The 20061-nt window shown below is 43.2% G+C and overlaps 1 protein-coding gene across 1 annotated transcript; it reads right to left on the reverse strand.

The window, feature by feature from the left end:
• Positions 1-2879: 2879 nt before the first annotated feature.
• On the reverse strand, positions 2880-18411 carry DIT1 (dicarboxylate transporter 1). Its single transcript, XM_087670830.1, has 3 exons — positions 17208-18411; positions 16728-16949; positions 2880-3503 (listed from the first exon to the last, which is right to left on the reverse strand). The coding sequence occupies exons 1-3, from the start codon at positions 18330-18332 to the stop codon at positions 3141-3143; spliced, it is 1710 nt and encodes a 569-aa protein (XP_087526956.1). The 5' UTR covers positions 18333-18411; the 3' UTR covers positions 2880-3140.
• Positions 18412-20061: the final 1650 nt, after the last annotated feature.

Below are 20061 nucleotides of genomic sequence, written 5' to 3' on the forward strand. Positions count from 1 at the left end.
GTAGGTATTCTACAACTAGATCAACTTAAAATCTTCTGCCATCTTATTTTTAAAAGTTATGCTTACTTACAAATTACAAAACACATATAAATTAGTATATAGATGCACGTATGGTTATGATTACATTTTTGTCTCTCTCGTGTATTAGGTAACTTTGAAGCTAACTTGCATAAAAATAGTTATTGCATGTATCCACGTGAGTTGAGAAGAGGTTTAATAGTCCTAGTTTCTCTCATAGCTTAACAAGTACAAAAGCTAGAACCCTTTTAGCACAAACTAGCTACCATAATGACATCTCTAGAGTTTCCATTAATTAGCTCACAACGCAGAGTGTCTTAAGGAGTGAATCATAAAATTAAGACTTTCATAGAGAATAGGATGAACTTAATCAGAAGAAAGATGCATTAAATTGAGAAAATAGAGATCTTTAGTCTACTATACATAAAAGTAAATAAAAACCACAATATTAAGAAAGGCCCTTGTGTGTTGAATCTACAAAATCTCAATATGTAAAGGAACAACACTTTGGATTCACACAAGCAAGATGGATAATGTTTCCAATATTAACTTTTGTCTTCAAATGGCTAACCCAAGGGGGCAAAATTGAGCAAATATATCATAATGATATAATGTATACTCAACTTGAATAAGCATCTCTATTGATACATAAGTGTCAATGACCATACTATGACATTAAGAATTTTACTTCCAATAACATTGGTTCTTTCGCACAACCTTTAGCTCACATGATAGGATCGATTCACTTGCAATGTTCTTTATATATAATCATGTGATTGAGCTAGATCCTAATAGTTCCATGCAACTAACAAATCCTTTGTGTCAATTGCTCTCTCATGTTAATAAGAAAGGGAGTATTTACTATAAGGGGGGTTGGCTAGTCATAAGAGTGGCCTACAAGGTGACTAAAGAAGGCCTTTCTCAATTGAGCGCAAAGAGGGCTTACAAGAGAGTCAACTTTCCACATCCAAGCCCTCTCACCACATAGGTCATAAGGCCACATCCTACACATCCAAGCCCTCTCACCACATAGGGCATAAAGCCACATCCTACACACACCAATATTAGCAATTGGGTAATCATGTTTGGAGTTGACCCTTTGCGCAAGCAATTTGAGTGTGATTTGCAAATTGCAACATAAGATTATCACTTAATAGAGGAGCAAGGTGGCGAGTGTGCCATTTCAACCAAATTCCTAACATGGATCCAATGCATGTCATAACTTTGCCTACAACACTAGTAAATCAATCTCAACCACACCAAGGATCACAACTTCTTGATAGTTCCTTTTTTATGAGAATTTAGATGGCCATACATTGTGCATGCATAAGTAGGGGATGTTTGCAATGTGTTGATGATAGCTCTCGTGCATGTTTGCAAATATTCACATTCTCTCTCATTTCTTTATGAGATGTTGGAAAGTGCTTTTTTGCCTATGATTATAATGAATGGGTGCTTCTAGATTGACTCAACCAAAAGATTATTATCAATAGGCCTAGTGGACGTATCCGTTGAAGTACCTCTTAATTTAGAATTCAAAAGGGGAAAGACAAAGAGGCCAAAGATTGGACATCTGTGCATGAGGCAAAAGTTTAAAAATTTTAGGAGGTCCATACTCCAGCTATTTTAAAAACGTGAAGGAGACCATGCTCAAGCTATCATGGATGATCAATGCACATCTATAGTTCAAGGCATAAGCATATGCAAAAGTAAGAGTTACTACAAGTACAAAGATAGGATCATATACTAACTTGAGTACCTTAAAATTGTGATTCAAATCTTGTTGAAGCTTCCATTTTAAAGAAAGGTCATTGGATCAATAAACCAATCATTTCATTGGAAGGTTGCTATTGTTGGTTTGCTTGTGTCTTTCTCATTTTCTAATTCCTCTTTGTCGCTTAACAATCATCAGAGCAAATGCGTATACATAATGATTTTTGGCAGGCCCTTGCAATGACGTTGCCTTGCACAACAGATATGCATTTGTATATATTTTAGTACATTACAACGGTACATATGAATCAGAATCAAACTTCCGGAGTGATTAATGTTTATATCACCGCAAAAGGAGTTAATTGGGACTTTAACATTTCTTAATCTGGCTTATAGTGAAGACTTTGACAAGAGAATTTGCTGCATTTTCCTTGAATGGTGATATAATGCGTAGTATGTACAAGATGAGGTTAATCAAGGACCTTACTGAAGCCAAAAGCAGGTCCAATGGAAAACACAGACTAGCAACTTCCTCAAGTACCTTGGCTTACAATACAGAGTAGAATATATTGAATGCTAAATGCTACAACCTGAAATTACCCTTGCAAAATTGCAATGCTACAAAAAACCACAGTACTTAGAACAGCCATTCTTGTGGTGTTCAGCCACAAAAAAATAAAAATAAAAAAATCACATCAGAAGCTTTTTCAATCCACATTACACCTAAGGTCCCCCCCCCCCCCATGGAAAGATTTAAGCAATACCACTGAGCAGTTTTTAAGAAAACCATTGCCTTAGTGTCTCGTTGCCAGCTGGATTTCCAAAAAAATCAGTTGAAATTTAAGTTTGAAACCAGTTGAAATTGAAGTTTGTAGTTATGAAAACCACTTCTGCTCCGAACATTTTAATTCTAAAATCTGATACTGACCTTTTCCCCCCAAAAAAATTGGTCATAATTCAACCTCTTCCCTTTCACCATGTCGGAATGGGAAAAAAGTTTTAGACACAGATGGATAGGGTTTGAACTCACACACCCATATAACTCAACCCACATTCCAACCACTACTCCATGACTCCATTGGCAGAACAAAATACTTTAGTAAACAATGCTACTGAATGGAATGCAAAACACAAGCAGACAACCAACAGAAAATGTGCCAACAAAAATATATAATTACAGCTCCTTGCAAGGGAAGGGAAAGACTACTTTTAGGCATTTTTAAAAAAGGACCGAGAATGTAATTGAGTGGTGGAAATAAAAATAATGATTAAGTCAAAATTGGAGAGGGGACCTCTGAAAGCCTTCCTACTGTTGATGAATGAGGATTTGACCAGCCTGAAGGAAACCTATATCTGATGATTTATTGCCCTAACTTGACCCTTTCACTCCACACCTAACCCCAACAGCTCTACCACAAGCCCAGAACCTTCCACCACACTCCACCCAGACCAAGCCAAATAACAATATTGACAACAGACACAAGAAACCCATATCCCCACCACTTAGACAGTGGCACATAGTTGGCCCCATAAAAAACAGGGGCTGATCCAATACCATAGTGTGTGAGGCCTCCCATTATGTTGGAAAGGAAGGAGAGAACCAAGGCCCCAAACAATGGAGGAGTACCGAGCGCAGTAGCAACAGACAAGAAGGCAGTGAACATTGCACCAATGTGAGCTGCACCACTTGCAAAGAAGTAGTGGGAGTAGAAGTATAGCAGGACTAGGATGCCAAAAGAAGCTTGCCATGACAAGCCAAGCCCTCCAACCACCTGTCAAAACCATAAATGTTACTCTCTCTTTCTTTTTTTTTTCATAATGTTACTCTCTCTCTCTCTCTCTCTCTCTCGTGTGTGTGTGTGTGTGTGTTCCCAATTGGACTACATCAAAATGATTGAAGGGCTTTGAAATGGAAGAAGCAAGCTGAAGGATACTTCTTGAGAGCATATTCCACTGCTAGATTGCTGAGAACAACTACATTACATCTACCTTACAGCATTAGTCTTATATCCTTAACAGCATGGAAATGGCCTGTCTCCTCGCAATCAAAGCATTGAATTCATTGACTCTTCTTTTGGTCTTCTATGTGGGCTGCTTTCCTTTTATTACCCATTTTTCGCCAAAACTTCCAAGTTGACTGAATAGGGACTGTTGTAGGGTTTGTGTTACCCTGTAGCCAAAGGATACTCAATGAGAAGTTCCCACTGACTGGCCTTCTTTGCTGGCTGGCAATATGCTCTCACAATCTTCACATAGCATAGACATCACGCTAACCATGAGTCACTGCTAGGATCATCGCATTCCTTCTTCCCTCTCTTGAAATGGTCAGAATGGAACTAAAAATGCAGCATTACCATGGCTATGCACAGGTATGGGGGTCTGATTGTTATGTATGGGTCAGTGCCCAAAGCTGCCCAGCCTGAGCAATCATGGGAAACAGCCAGCAGTGACCTCCACACCCATCGTGTAAGAGAATAACTCGCATCTTCTTGCATGTGGCCCTTCACTATGGCATGTGGTAAAAGCAGGTTGATCCTCTGATATCACTGAGGCGCCCCATAGATCCAGATTCCAACCAGCACACATGACACACGCCATAAGTGCACACATGGAAGCATATAAGAATGGAGAACCTAGAAGCATAAAGGAATGGAGATCAGACCACATCCAACCTGGCCAAACTTGGGTCTCCCTCAAGCCTAGGACCACAAGCATGTTGTGCCAAGCTCCTACCATCAAGAAACTGGTGTCCCATACCATGAACCTCACAATCCTGATGGGTGGGCAGAACTGCCCCAAGGCCTAGAGTTGAACTGGTGTCCCATACAGATGCCTTCCACATGATGCTTTGAGCTTTGTTTGCTCATTTGGCATGAGTTTTTGTTCCAATGGGAACCACTTCTTGACATTTTGGATATTGCATTGAGCATTTGGTTATGCAGTTGAGTTTGAGGGTCCTACAGTGGGACGGTGGGACTTCGTGACATGTACATGCTCTTATCATGCTTTATGTACATAGTTATGCTTAGTGGGCTGATCTGACATTCCTCTTGGGCTGGCACCTCTCTATCACGATGTTGTCAGTGATGTATGCATCTTGGTTGGTTATGTATTGAGCTTCCGTTACATTGCTCAGTCCGTTGTGCCTGCAGTTGGTCTCTTCTGTTACCCATGAGACCCACTCTATGCATGATGGTTGTGCCTATGGGATGTATCTCAATCTAACACACTGATTCTTTGACAGTTCTCAATGCCAGTCGCATATTCACTCACTACTAGTTGGAGCTATTCCCTAGCAGTTGCAGGTTGTCTTATATCAGTGATTGCCCATCTTTGGCTTGATCTCTTACTGTTGTACTTCATTTTCAGCATGCTGTAATTGCAATTTAGTGCACTATTTATGCGAGCAATCACCTTCATTTGACAGTTCTTTCCATTGAGTTTGTGAACAGTTCATTACTTGATCAGTACCCCTTGTTTTCAGCTTGATATGGCAATGGTTTCAAGGTTGTTTGCAGTAATTACAGCAGCCTGTTTTGACAATTTATGCACTAGTTTGCCTTCATTATGGCTCGTGGTTGGAGTGATACTGCTATCTTTAATATTGACAAGTTGAATAGCACCAACTACAGCTACCGAAAGGCCCAAATCTAACAAGTTTTAGGTTAGGCCTTAGAAACATAAGGGTGTCAAGCTCAAAGTTATTAATCCCAATGATTGGGCTAAATTAGATGGGCTATGTAAGTCCACCATCATCTATCTTATCCCTCCCTAAGCAAGTGTTCTATAATGTTATTTCTAATGGGTAGACCGCATGGGAATTATGGGAAAAGATTCACAATGTCTATAACAAACAAAACCCTATTTCATAGATGCATTGGTTGAAGCAACTCATGGACCTTTGCATGAAGGAGGGTGCTTCTATGTCAACCTACTTAAACGAGTTTCATTCTATTATCAGTCATTTGTCTTCATAGAGAATTGAATTCAAGGGCACTCTTCTTTCCTTGTTCCTCTTAGTTACACTACCTGAATCATGGGATACCTTTCATACTACTTGGATACCTTTCGTACTACTATGTGTGCCAACATACCTACTTATGGATTACAGATGTAGGATGTAGAGAGTACACTTCAACTAAAGAGGTTAACAAAAAGAATATTGATGCTTCCAACACCTCTCATGCTCTGACAGTTAAAGGCGATAATGCTAGGAACGGTAATGACTGTTGCGGGAGACACTCTCAACAGTCTCACTCTCAGTCATGCGGACAATCTCATAGTAAGTCTCGTGGCTGCCATAAGTCCTCATTGACTTGTCATTACTGTGGGGAAGCAAGGCATTTCCGACCACAATGCCATAAGATGCGTGAGGATAAGTGCAAAGAAAATAGCAAGGGTAAAGTACAGGACAAAAATGATAATCGCAATACTATCCCTAGCAAGTCCAATGTTAAGATTGAAGAGATTAATGTTATGCAAACTAATTCTGATAATGATTTCATACTTGCAGCTTCTTCTCTTGATACTTCACAGCTAACTGATGCTTTATCAAAGTATATTCAATGTTAACTAATAGATTCACGTGCTTCCTTTCATGGGACCCCGCATAGAGTGGTTTCACTCCTATCACAATATGACTCGATCTGTCCGTTTTGGGTGATGACCTCGCTTTGGAGATAGTTGGTATTGGTGATGTCCAGCTGCAATTTGATTCAGGTTGCATGTTTACTCTTCATGATGTACATCATATACTTGCTCTCACAAAGAGCCTTATCTCTACTGGCACTTTGGATAATGTAGATTATGTAGTTGCTTTTGGTGATTCCTCGTGGAAGATTACCCATAGGAATCTTGTCCTTACACGTGGTGCTAAATCCAGTACTCTCTACCCCTTGCTTGTATTTGGGTCAATTGACCATATTTTGGCCGTGAATGCAATTCCACATGTCTATGTGACATCGTTGCCTTGGGCACGTGTCCTTGAAAGGAATGAAAATGCTTATCCGTTTGCAATATCTTCCGTCCCTTAACTATAAACGTTTTGAGTCTTGTGAACATTGTCTATATGGCCGGCAGACACACAATACACATAAAAAGTTCAGTATGACACGCATGGGTGAGCCTTTGGCTCTTATTCATTCAGATGTATGTGGTCCCATACCCTGCAAGTCGTTGGGTGGCGCGAAGTACTTCATTACTTTCATTGATGACTTTACACATAGGGTCTGGGCATATCCTATTAAGCAAAAATCAAAAGTATTGGCTACATTTCAGCATTGGCTTGCTTTGGTTGAGAACAAATTTGCATATAGACTAAAATGCCTAAGATTAAATAATAGGGATGAGTATATCTCTAAAGCCTTTGAGCAGCTTTGCGACAAGAGAGATATTAAGCGTCAATTAACCGCCCCGTACAATCCACCCCAAAATGGTATGGTTGAGCGCATGAATAGAACAATTCAAGTGTGAGTTTGTAATATGCTTAGCCACGTAGGCCTACCACAACATTTTTGAACTAAAGCAATTACTATTGCCGTACGCTTAATAAATCGGTCTCTATGTACTACACTTGACTATCAGGTTGTAGAGAAGGTATGGTCTAAAAAACCTCCCTCATATGCTCAATTGTGTGTCTTTGGTTGTGAGGCTTTCTACTATGTACCCAAGGACAAGCGCAACAAACTGGATCCTAAGTCTAGAAAATGCATCTTTCTTGGTTATAGGGATGCAGGTAAGATGGGCCATCACCTATAGAATCTGCAAGCTCGAAAGGTCATCTGCAACCATGGTGTTGTTTTCCATAAGGAGAAAATGCATAAGCAACCTGAGCTTGTCATTGAGGTACGCAGGGTGATATTTTAATAGAGCCTCCTATTACTGTACAACCAACCAAACAACCTACAGTTGCAGTTGCAACTAATGCCCTCGTGGCTCACATCCCTGATACTCCACACGATTTACATGGTTCATAGCTTGAGACGGACTACTAGAGATAGATGACAATCTATATGGTTTGAGACCTCTATGGATTATGTTATGGTGACAAATCCTGGTGAGTCTCTTACTTATAATGAGGCCATGTGCATGTTGGGAGTAAAGGCGTCTCCGCCTAGCCGCCCGTGTATTACTATGACAGTCACCGCCATTGCACACTGCAAGTGGCGGACGCCCGTCACCGTCACTTTATTCTTTATTCTTTTAGTGACAGTTTGAATAAAGGAAGGCTCGGTCACACATTGTGACTGTTGGAGTTTTCATTTCTTGTCTCTCTCTTTCTTGCTCTTGCTCTCCCGCCATAGCTCTCGAGTGCAAGCTTCGATCATTCTCATCTTTCAACTGGTATCAGAGCACGGTTTTCCAGCTCTTGAGCTTGGCTCATGGCATTCGCAGCTTCCCATCGACTCCCCACTCGCATTGGGTCTCCTTCCCGGCAGCCATAGCTCATTCTCTTGAGCCCCGTCACTCCCCGGCTTCCCGAGCTTCTTCCCGGGCTATTGAGGCACCATCAGGGCATTGACATTGAGCTATTGCTTCATTATTTCAGAGTTTTACTTCAATCCACAGATCTAGGTAAACATGGTTTTCACAAGTTGTAGGCAACCATAGCTCACACCTCTTGGAGCTTCCTTCACCTAGATCTTGCTTCCAGCCTATCAAGGCTTGCTGAGGCTTGGTGTAGGCCTTCTTTGCCCCCCATTTGTGCCCCCTTTGGGCCCCATTGTTGACACATGGGACAGCAAACCCCCCCCCAACCAGCTCACTTTTATTTTGCACCTGTTTCAAAATCTGGCCCAAAAATCACTCTTTTTGTCATATCTTGGGCATTCGAAACCCGATTTAGGCAAGGTAAGAGTCTAAGTTGGGGTTTTGGCACGCTCCGGACGCGATGGCGATGTCGGATTTGCCAAATTCTGATGACAAAATATTCTGCAACAGATTTCAGGTCTGAGACAACATGTATTTGTATGCCTATGGCTTATGTGGTGCTTCTACTGATGTCGATTGATTGGGGGATTGAAGCTACATGTAATGCTATGATTTTGGCCTAATTGTAGGGCTGGAAATACTCAGTTTATAACAGTAAATGCATGCTGAATACTCTTGGACTGAAGCTATCTTTCATGCTTTGACATATGCCTATTGGTTTCGGATGTATGTCTTGGATTATGCTATGATGTATTAATCATCGACGGACGACTTCGAGCTTGTCATTGGATCCAGATGCTTTTGGAAGCTTGAGCTTATTTCAGCCCGCACTTATTGACATCGGTCTATGCTTGACAGTGGTCAGTGCTTTGACAGTTATATGCTCTTTAGTTACATGCTTACCCGACGCCTACGGCTTGATGCATTTGTCTTGGCACAGCGTACCATGTACCTGTTGAGCTTTAGTGCTCTCTGAAGACTTGGCTTGGATTCTCATTTGCTATTCTGGAATTTTGTATTGGATGTCACTTTGATTGTCAAAGATATTTATTGGGATGTATGTCTTGCTCATGAATGCTACCTACAATTGCTTTGTAGCCGTCATGCTCTTGGGATGCTATTGAGACATTGTCTTGGTTACATGTCTTTGGTACTCTGACTTGGTTTAATTGAGCTGTTGAGCTTGTTTATCCGCCTCTTGTGCCAGTGGGAGCATCTTGTATGCTTGACCGACATTGAGCAAGAGGTTTATGCTATTTTGAGCATTTTGCAGATGCTTGAGATTTGGAATCTCTTACACTGAAATGTTGCATGGTTCATGCACTGATATCTTAAAGTTGCTTTTGACCTGAGCTTGGGCTTTGCACTCTTGTGAGCATACACCTACTGGTGTCAGGTCTTGCCAGTGTTATGTATACTTTGCCCTATTGTCCAGGGGGTATGCCTACTCACTGACAGATGCTTTGGTGACATGTTTGGGTGTTTGCCAGGGTCTTGATGATTGTTTGGTGCTGATTTATGCCCGTTTATAGCTGGTCATGTCTTGGCTGTCATTTCTTGACTTGGTGCAATGATTTGGTCAGCAATTGCCTCTCACAGTACCCTGCTGTCATTTATTACAGCAAGCATATAACTCCGGACTGACATGGAATTTTCATGCTGAAATATTCTAAAATGATATACTTTCACTAGTACTTGGTGGGCAGCAGCTTTGGTTACACTTTTCTCGCCATTTTCTCTCGATTTTGGTGATTTTTTTGTCATTTTCTGCAGTAAACAGCAAGCAGTTTTGAACTGTCTACCGTTTTCAGCCTGCATTATGGCGAGTTCGTCCACTGATCATGCTATTTTCAATATCACTAAGCTTGATGGTACTGTTACTCTTATTAGAAGAGCCAGATTTGGCAGGTGTTGGTGCAGAAATCGCTGAGCACATTTGAGGTTGAGCGGGCATCCACCTGCAACTATGCCAGATGAGGAATGGCTTAAGCTTGATGAGTTATACAAGTCCACTATTGTATTCTCTCTCACAGAACAGGTTCATTACAATGTATTTGAGGAAGAACAGAGTGCATGGCAGTTGTGGAATAAAATCAAGAATCTCTATGACAAGAAAAGTCCAACGAGTCAGATGTATTGGCTGAAGCAGCTTATGGATCTGCGCATGAAGGAGAATGTGACTATGTCTGCTCACTTGAGCCAGTTCCATGCTATACTCAAGAACTTGACTTCGCAGGACATCACTTTTGCAGAGGATGTCACTCCTCTTTTCTTGCTTGGTACTCTTAATGAGTCATGGGATATATTCCGCACTGCATTATGTGCCTCTACTGCTACCTTGAAATTATCTGATGTTGAGAGTGCTCTTCTACAAGAAGAGGTTAACCGTAAGAATATGGATGCCTCTCGTGTGTCGCATGCTATGATAGTTAGACGCAGGAATGATGGATATGAAAAGTATGGCAGTGGCAGTGGCCGTGGACGGGATTCTCAGAAATCTCGGTCCAAGTCTCATGGGAAGTCACGTAGCAAATCCCGTGACAGAATGCAGATGTTACTTGTCACCATTGTGGGAAAAAGGGCCATATTAGGCCACAATGCCATGAGCTGCGCAATGAAAGATGCAAAGATAAGGGAAAAGACAAAGTGCAAGATAAATCTTCTGATCGCAGCATAGTGCCTGCAAAGTCCAGTGTTAAAATTAAAGAGATCAATGTTATGCACCCTGAGGATGTTGATGATGATGATTATATCCTTGCAACTTCTTCTAGTGCTTCGCAGATGACAAAGATACACTCTATGTATGCACAGTGTTGGCTCTTGGACTCAGGTGCGTCCTTTCATGTGACACCTTGCCGAGAGTGGTTTCATTCATACCGTACTGTTTCGGGTTCTGTGCGCTTGAGTGATGACAGCTCTCTTGACATTGTGGGCATTGGTGATGTTAGACTGCAGTTTCCTTCTGGCAACAGTTTTGTTATACAGGATGTACGTCATGTACCTGCTTTGACACGCAGTCTCATGTCAGCTGGACAGCTTGATGACGCAGGTTATCATGTATCTTTTAGAGACTCTGCATGGAAGATCACTCGTAGCAGACTTGTGATTACGAGAGGTGCCAAGGTTGGCAACCTCTATCCCTTGATTGTATCCACTTCTTTCCTTGATCATGTTTTATCTGTGGATTCTATCCCACATGTATCTCTTTGGCATACCGTTTGGCCCATATGTCTTTGAAGGAAATGAAAATGCTCTCTGGTTTGCAGTACTTACCGCCCCTTGATTATGCATGTTTTGATTCATGTGAGCATTATCTTTATAGCAGGCAAACTAGGTCTACGCATAAGAAGTCTGGTAAGCCACGCATCAGCAAGCCCTTGGCATTGGTACATTCAAATGTCTGTGGACCCATGCCTTGTCAATCTATGGGTGATGCAAAGTATTTTGTTACTTTCATAGATGATTTTTCACGAAAAGTTTGGGCTTATCCCATTAAGCTGAAATCCGATGTCTTGGCTAAGTTTTAGAGACAGCTTGCATTGGTTGAGAACTAGTCTGGGTATAGGCTAAAATACCTAAGAACAAATAATGGGGGTGAGTATGTCTCACGTACTTTTGAGCAGTTATGTGATGAGAGAGGTATTAAGCGTCAGTTGACCGCCCCCTACATCCCTCCCCCCCAGAATGGTTTGGCTGAGCGGATGAATAGAACCATCCAAGAGCGTGTACGCAGTATGCTTAGCCATGCAGGCCTACCACGGAGCTTTTGGGCTGAGGCAGTTAGTACAACTGTGCATGTCATAAACGGATCACCTTCTAGTGGTTTGGATTTCCAGGTTGCAGAGGAGGTATGGACTGGAAAACCTTCCTCTTATGCGCATCTCCGTGTCTTTGGATGTTAGGCATTTTGCCATGTGCCCAGGGACAAGAGAAGTAAGGTGGATCCTAAGAGTGTCAAATGCATTTTCCTTGGTTATGGGGATGCAGGCGAGATGGGTTACCGTCTCTGGGATCCGCAGGCGCGGAAAGTCATCCCCAGTCATGATGTAGCCTTCCATGAAGACAAGAAGCATCAGCAGCCTAAGAGAGTTGTTGAGATCCGCAGGGTCATATTTCAGGAGGAGCCGAGAGCTCCTGCACAGCCAATTGGACAGCCTACAGCTGCAGCAGATGCTCATGGTCAGGGTGTTGGAGAGGCAGCTAGGCAGGCAGCAGAGTCTGCCATGAGACAGTCTACTAGAGACAGCCGTCCACTTGATAGATTTCAACCCTCAATGCATTATGCTTGGTTACAAATGCAGGAGAGCCTTTCACTTATGATGAGGCTATGCGCAAGGGTGACAATCACTCCTGGGAGAGGGCTATGTAGTCCGAGATAGGCTCCTTGCATAAGAATGAGACTTGGGATTTGGTTTCCTTGCCTAAGGGCAAGAAGGCTTTGCCATACAAGTGGGTGTACAAGCTGAAAAGTACCCCTGGACACCCCAAGCCGGCATACAAGGCTAGATTGGTAGCAAAGGATTTTAAGCAGGAGCGTGGTGTGGACTTTGATGAGGTCTTTTCTCCTGTGGTTAAGGTGACCACCTTGCGCTTAGTCTTGGCTTTAATTGCTCAGCTTGACTTGGATTTATATCAGACGAATGTCAAGACGACTTTCTTGCATAGGGACTTGCATGATGAGATTTATATGGAGCAGCCTAAGGGCTTTGCAGAACCTGGCAGAGAGCACCTAGTGTGCAAATTGAAGAAAAGTCTTTATGGGTTGAAGCAAGCACCTAGGGAGTGGTATCATAAGTTTAATGCCTTTATGCAGTCACAGGGCTACAGCATGAGTGCTATGGATCCGTGTCTTTACAAGAAGAAAGCCCGTGATGGTTCTTTATTGATTTTGGTACTCTATGTGGATGATATGCTGATAGCAGGGAAAGCTCATGATGAGCTAGATGTTCTTAAGGCTCAGCTCAAGAAAAGCTTTGAGATGAAAGATCTGGGACAGGCCTCTCACATACTTGGTATGCGCATTAGACACGACAGGCATCAGAAACTCCTCTACTTGTCACAAAGGGAGTACATTCATAAAGTCCTTGAGCGCTTCCGCATGCAAGACGTAAAGCCTATTGGCTGTCCATTGCCTTCTTATGTGAAGGTATCACTGATTGATTATCCACAGACAAATGAGCAAAGAGCCGAGATGGCCAAGATTCCCTATGCATCCGCAGTGGGCAGTCTTATGTATGCCATGATCGCCACTCGTCCTGATATTGCCTTTGCAGTTGGTGTTGTGGTACGCTATATGGCTACACCTGGCAAGAAACATTGGGATGCCATGAAGGGTATCATGAGGTACCTGAAAGGTACTGCAGATATGTACATATGCTATGGCAGCCAAGATACAGAAGTCATGGGGTACATTGACTCTAATTATGCAGGACATGCAAATAGTAGGAAGTCTGCTTCCAGCTATGTATTCACCTATGTTGGAGGTGGTGTTTCTTGGATGTCCAGGGTACAGAAATACACGACCCTTTCTACTATAGAGACCGAGTATGTTGCAACCACTGAGGCTTGCAAGGAGGCCATTTGGTTGGGTCGTTTGGTTGCTGACCTTGGTATTGATGCTATCCCTACACTACATTCGGATTCTATGAGTGCTATTCAGTTAGCCAAGAATCCAGTCTTCCATGCGAAGACGAAACACATTGAGGTGAGGTATCACTTTATACGTGGGGTCGTTGAGGGCAAATCTGTTGATCTTGTCAAGATCTCGACTAACCAAAATCCTGCAGATCTGCTCACGAAAAGCCTCTTTACACAGCGCTTTGCCTTTCTCAGGAGGTTGATGGGCGTGGAATGAGATGACGTCTTTCCTCATCCTGTTATACATGTGTACATGTATTGTCTTTTTCTTTTTCTTTTCACTCCTCACTAGGGCAGATTCGTCTTTAAGTGGAAGGTTGTTGGGAGTAAAGGCGCCTCCGCCTAACCGCCCGTGTATTACTACACTGACAGTCACCGCCACTGCACACTGCAAGTAGCGGACGCCCGTCACCATCACTTTATTCTTTATTCTTTTAGTGACAGTTTGAATAAAGGAAGACCCAATCACACATTGTGACTGTTGGAGTTCCCATTTCTTGTCTCTCTTTCTTGCTCTTGCTCTCCCGCCATAGCTCTCGAGTGCAAGCTTCGATCCTTCTCACCTTTCAGTGCAAAGGTGATAGCCACTCTTGGAAAAGGGCCATGCACTCAAAGTATGACTCACTGCAAAAAAATCATACATGAGATTAATTCCTTTGCCTAGTAGCAAGCGTGCTTTGCCATACAAGTGGATGTATAAGTTAAAAAGTACCCCTGGACACTCCAAGCCGGCATACAAGGTCAGATTGGTTACTAAGGACTTCAAGCACGAACATGGTATGGACTTTAATAAAGCCTTTTCTCCTATTGTGAAAGATAACTACCCTACTCTTGATACTGGCTTTGGTTTCTTAGCTTTACTTAGATCTTTTTCAAATGGATGTCAAGACGGGTTTTCTTTATGGGGACTTGCATGATGAGACTTACATGGACTAGCCTAAGGGCTTTGCAAATCTTGGCAACAGGAAACACCTAGTGTGCAAATTGACAAAAAGCCTTTACGGCCTCAAGCAAGCGCCTAGAAAATGGTATCACAAGTTTGATGCCGTTATGCATTCACACAGATATTCTCGCAATGATATGGATCCGTATTTACACACGAAGAAGGCTCATGATGGCAGCCTTATGATATTAATCCTCTATGTGAATGATATATTGCTGGGAGTACTTACTATGAGCTGAATGCCTTAAAAGGTCAACTCAAAAAGAGCTTTGAGATGAAGGACATGGGATAGGCCTCACATATTCTTGGGATGCGCATTATACCCAATCGCTCTAAGAGGCTTCTTTACTTGTCACGGGAATAGTACATCCATAAGGTCCTTCAACAGTTTCATCTACAAGATGTTAAGCCTTTTAGCTATCCTTTACCTTCTCACATGAAGGTTAGTCAAACCAAATGTCTGTAGTCCGATAAGCAAAAGGCCGAGATGGCCAAAATTCCTTATGCATCCACAGTGGACAATTTGATATATGCCATGATAGCCACTCATCCTAACATAGCATTTGCAGTGGGAGTTGTGACACGCTATATGACTACACCTTGCAGACGCCATTGAATGCTATTAAGGGTATTACCAGGTACCTAAAGGGCACAGCAGCTATGTGCATATGTTATCGTAGCTAGGATACAAGAGTCATGGGATATACTGACATTGATTATACAAGACATGCAAACAATAGAAAGTCCACCTCTAGCTATGTGTTCACTTTTGCTGGTTATTTCATGAATGTCCAGGATACAAAAATGCGCAAGCCTATCTACTGCAAAGGCAGAGTATATTGTAGCCACTAAGACTTGCAAGGAGGCTCTTTGGCTCTGTCGTCTAATGGCACACCTTGGTATTACTAATGTGGTTCCTACACTACATTCAAATTCTATGTGCGCTATTTAGTTGGCCAAGAATTCAGTCTTCCATGCGAAAACGAAGCACATTGAGGTACGTTACCACTTTATTCGAGAGATCGTTGAGAGCAAGTCCATTGAGCTTGTCAAGATCTCGACTAACCAAAATCCAGCAGATCTGCTTACTAAAAGGCTCTCACCGGAGCACTTTGCCCTCCTTAAGAAGTTAATAGGTGTTGGATGAGATGACGTCTTTCCTCATCCCCTCGTACTTATGTACATTTGTACTTTGTCACTTTTTTCTTATTCTCTCCTCATTAGGGGCACATTCGCCCTTAAGTAGAAGATTGTTGGGGGTAAAGGCACCTGTGCCTAGCCGCCCATATATTGGTCACACTTACAATACCCGCACACCTGTACATTGCAGGTGGTGGGCGCCCATCACTGTCACTTCATTCTTTATTCTTTCAGTGACATTTGAATACCACCATAGCTCTTGCTTCCACTTCGTGCTTCCACTTCAGGGCTCACTCCCTTCACTAAAATCACTACCTACACCCCATTCACAGAGAACATCTCAAATAAAGCTACCCAACCTTGTCTACACCCATCCAAGGCATGTTTCCAACCTTCATCACGCAGTCCACAGCTCCTACAGCTGCTGTCCAGCCCCAACTGTTGCTGCTGTGTTGTCACCAGCTGCCATGTGGCACATCTACTGCTGCGTTTGTACCTGCTGGCTGCTGCCCTACCCAGATGACTGCAGAATTTCCTGCGTTTGTTGCAGCAGGCTGCCATACTTGCTGCCACATCATCATCCTGATCTGTGTTTTTCTACAGGCTGCCACATCATCTTCCAGTGAAACTAGAATGTGTTGCATGAAAGGCAGTTAACCCTGATTCTCATACTAAGCAATCTTTTTAAATAGGTTGCCCTTCCAATTCTAGCATTGTATAAGGATTAAAAAAGTCATTTAACATATTGTATAAAAGTCAACAAGAAAAGCGCTTTCACATGCACCTGGGATTCAAATTATTGAGGACTTAAAAGTCTTGTTTCTTAACATGATGCAATAACACTTACCTTCACAACAGTTTGACTGAACCACGCAATCAATCCATATTTGTTAAGATAACTAGCCATGGCTATAAGGGCAGCAAACCAAGTTAAGGTGTCCCAAGCCACTGATTCAGCAAGGCATTCCTTCCATGTCACAACTCCTGTGCTCAAAAGGACTGACAGGCCGAGAATTGCAGCAGTGACAGCATCAACTTTCAATGTTCCTCCAAAAATCCATAAGCCTACCTGCAAAACCAATAGACAGTACAAAGAAACTCAAAATGTAAATCTGTGACAGATAATCTAACCGAACAAACAATCCACCTTATCATATCATGCAAGTTTCCATAAGTTAGGGTGGGATTAAAGGAGGAGGTTCAAGAGGTTACTATTTGAGACAATATGAAATGCACAAACTGACAAAGTATGGAGATCTGAAATGAAGTTTTTTGACACACCACAATGATATTAAAAAAATACTAATTAAGAAGCCGATGTGCTTACCGTGATGAGTAAAGTTACTGCCATGATGGTTTCGTTTTTCGTCATTGGGCCCATTTCCTTCAGCCTTTCTTCCGCTAGTTTGGGAGCATCTGGACTGCTCTTTATTGATGGAGGATAGATCACATATAACAAAAGGGGTACAACTAACAGGGAAACCAACCCAGGAACCAATGCAGCCACTGCCCAATCTGTCCATCCTATTGTCTGACCAATTGCACCCGCAGCTAGATTTACACTCAGCGGATTAGCAGCCATTGCAGTCAAGAACATGGCTGAAGAGATTACTGAAGTTTGGAAGCATGTCAACATAAGCCACGATCCTAGCTTCCCTTCGGTACCATCCCCTGCTTTGCTACCACATGCGATGCAGAGAGCCTTCACAAGAGGAAGGAATATACCACCAGCTCGAGCCGAAACTGATGGAATTGCAGGGGCCAGTAATGCTTCACTGAACACAAGGCTGTACCCTAACCCCAAGGATGTTTTGCCAAAGAGACGTACAAATTGGTATGCAACACGGTTACCGAGCCCAGTCTTAATGAATCCACGAGCGAAGAAGAAGGCAAGGGCAATGAGCCAAGGGATGGGGTCCCCGAAAGCGGAGAAGGCTGCAGCAAATGTGAGGGTTTTGGTGAGGACGCAAGCGCCAAGGCCCATGAGGGCGACGGCTCCGAGGGGCAAAGGTTGGGTGATGATGCCGACGATGGTAGCCAGGAAGATGGACAGGAGCTGCCACGCATTCCGGGACACACCAGAGGGCGCAGGGACGAACCAGAGGGCGACCCCAGTGGCGATGGAGAGGAGGAGGGGCTTGATGGCTGCACCCTGCCATGGCTCGGCGGGTTTGGGGGCGGGGGCGGGGGCAGCAGGGACGGCGGCGCTGGCGCGTGGTGGGGGGAGCAACCCTAGGCGAGGCCGGTCTGGCAGGCGGGGAAGGGTAGATCTGAGGCGGAGCTGGGAGGAATCTCGGTTATGGCCAAAGAAGGGGCTACTACGGGCTCCCTGGAGCCTGCATGCTGCCTGGAATTGGCATTGGCTGCTGCTTCTGATGAAGGTGAGGCCGCCATGGCTCCTCGCGTCGGCCCGCAAGACAGGGGGCGACGATATCGCTGCGACGGCAGCCATTCTTAGCACAGAGATCCGTCGCGAGGCAAGACACACAGGCGAAAAACAAGGCAGGAGAAAGAGAGAGTGTCTGCGGTGCCTGAGAACGTTGAAGAGGCAAAAAGAAGGAATTAGAAAAATGGTAAAAATGCTAGAAAAAAAAAGGTTAAATTTTAAAATTCTGGGGAAAACCCGGGACCAATCACGTGGAATGTTGTGGGCGTCGTCATGACAGAGGCCCCGATCGAACTGCCTCGGTTCGACCAATCCGCAGCCTCCCCTCCTCTCTTGTCCGCACTCTCGATTCAGACTCCAGAGAGAGCAAGCAAGTCGGGGCCGGTCAAGTATCAGGTTGTGAAGTGGCGACCCAGGAGCCCGTCTTCAAAGGTTCAGTTGTCAGACATACTACTTCTATTAGGTCCCCACTCATCTTTCATTATACACCATGGCTCCTGTGCCAAGCACTGTTCACAGAAAACCGTCCTTTATTCCTAAAAAACCGAATGAGCCAACGGATTGTAACCCAAGTGGGTTGAACGTGTGGGTCTCTACATGGGTGCGTGAGTTCAACCCCCAGATTCAACCTTCAGGTATCTTGCAACATTCAAATTTCAAGCATTCTCCAAACAAATAAATAAATAAATTGAAGTTTTGTCTTGAGGAAAACCAGCAATTTTTTAAGCATTTTAGTTATGAAATTAGCTAGGTTTCAACCTCTTCCTTTGGAGAAAAGTTTTTCATGAGCACTAGCGCCAGGTTCCAACTTCCAAGCAGATTGTTAGGTCTTGCAAGAAACCTTGAGACCACAGAAGGTGGATGAACCCACAAAGAAACTAAGGCTTGAAGAAGGGGGTTGGGGGCCCTTGTTCGTCTATGTGCAAAGATCTACCTATGATGCAAAGCATGTATCATACCAAGTAAGTCTTTTTTTCTTAATGTTGAGCAACACTAGTCTTCTTAATGTAATAGGGGTAATTCCTCATGTTAGGAAAAACTAGGCGCTCCGCGCCTAGACTCAGCCCAGCGCTTCGCGTCGGGGCGGGTGCGATTTTTGCGGGCGGGGGCGAGTGCTGGATGCGTGGCACCCGTCCCCGCATTCTCTTTTTTTCTTGTGGGGGATGTGGGGGGCTGCCATGTGGCACCCACCCCCCACCTCTCATTAACTAATAGTAAAGATGATTATGCAAGTGAGTGTCAATAACAAGGCAATCAACAAATGTTACATTTCTGTGCTTCTCAACCACTCTCAAAAGTTGAATTTCAAACCATGTTTTCGATCTTTAGGCCACAATATTGGCTCTCTACCAAATTCAAAATTAAGTAAGACTCTACCATAGCTTTGGTGAGTGCCTTTTCACTTGCCTCTTTACTCTAACCAAACAATTTGTTTTGCCTATCATTTTTAAAGATTAAGACTCCCTTCAAAGTGTTCATGTTAAAGGAAGATAACAAAGAAATTAAAAGTGCATAACTACAAGACAAACATAGGTAATATTCCTAAAAACAAATCAACCTATTTTTCACCTTTATATAATAATGCGGCCAATTGTAGTAATAACGAGTGGGAAAAATAGTAGAGCATCCTTGAGGATATATCTTAAACTTGCCAAGGAGATCAACTCCTTATAGAATATTCTCCACCTTTAATGTACCTCAACACCAAAGAAAGCTCATAAAATTAAGGTTCCAACCCGTGGAGAGAGTCATTAGTCATGATTTGCTTTGTCCATTTGCTACTCTTCTTCTCCCC

The sequence above is a fragment of the Lygodium microphyllum genome, chromosome 3 (assembly GCF_053477565.2).
Source record: "Lygodium microphyllum isolate KBCC chromosome 3, Lygodium_microphyllum_v1.1.10, whole genome shotgun sequence".
Lineage (NCBI taxonomy): Eukaryota > Viridiplantae > Streptophyta > Polypodiopsida > Schizaeales > Lygodiaceae > Lygodium > Lygodium microphyllum.

Coding starts and splice junctions, on each gene's coding strand:
- DIT1 (XM_087670830.1), bottom strand. CDS start 18,332: ATGGCTGCCGTCGCAGCGATATCGTCGCCCCCTGTCTTGCGGGCCGAC. Junction 16,950..17,207: donor CAGTAACTTTACTCATCACG/GTAAGCACATCG, acceptor TTGGTTTTGCAG/GTAGGCTTATGGATTTTTGG. Junction 3,504..16,727: donor TCAGTCAAACTGTTGTGAAG/GTAAGTGTTATT, acceptor TGGTTTTGACAG/GTGGTTGGAGGGCTTGGCTT.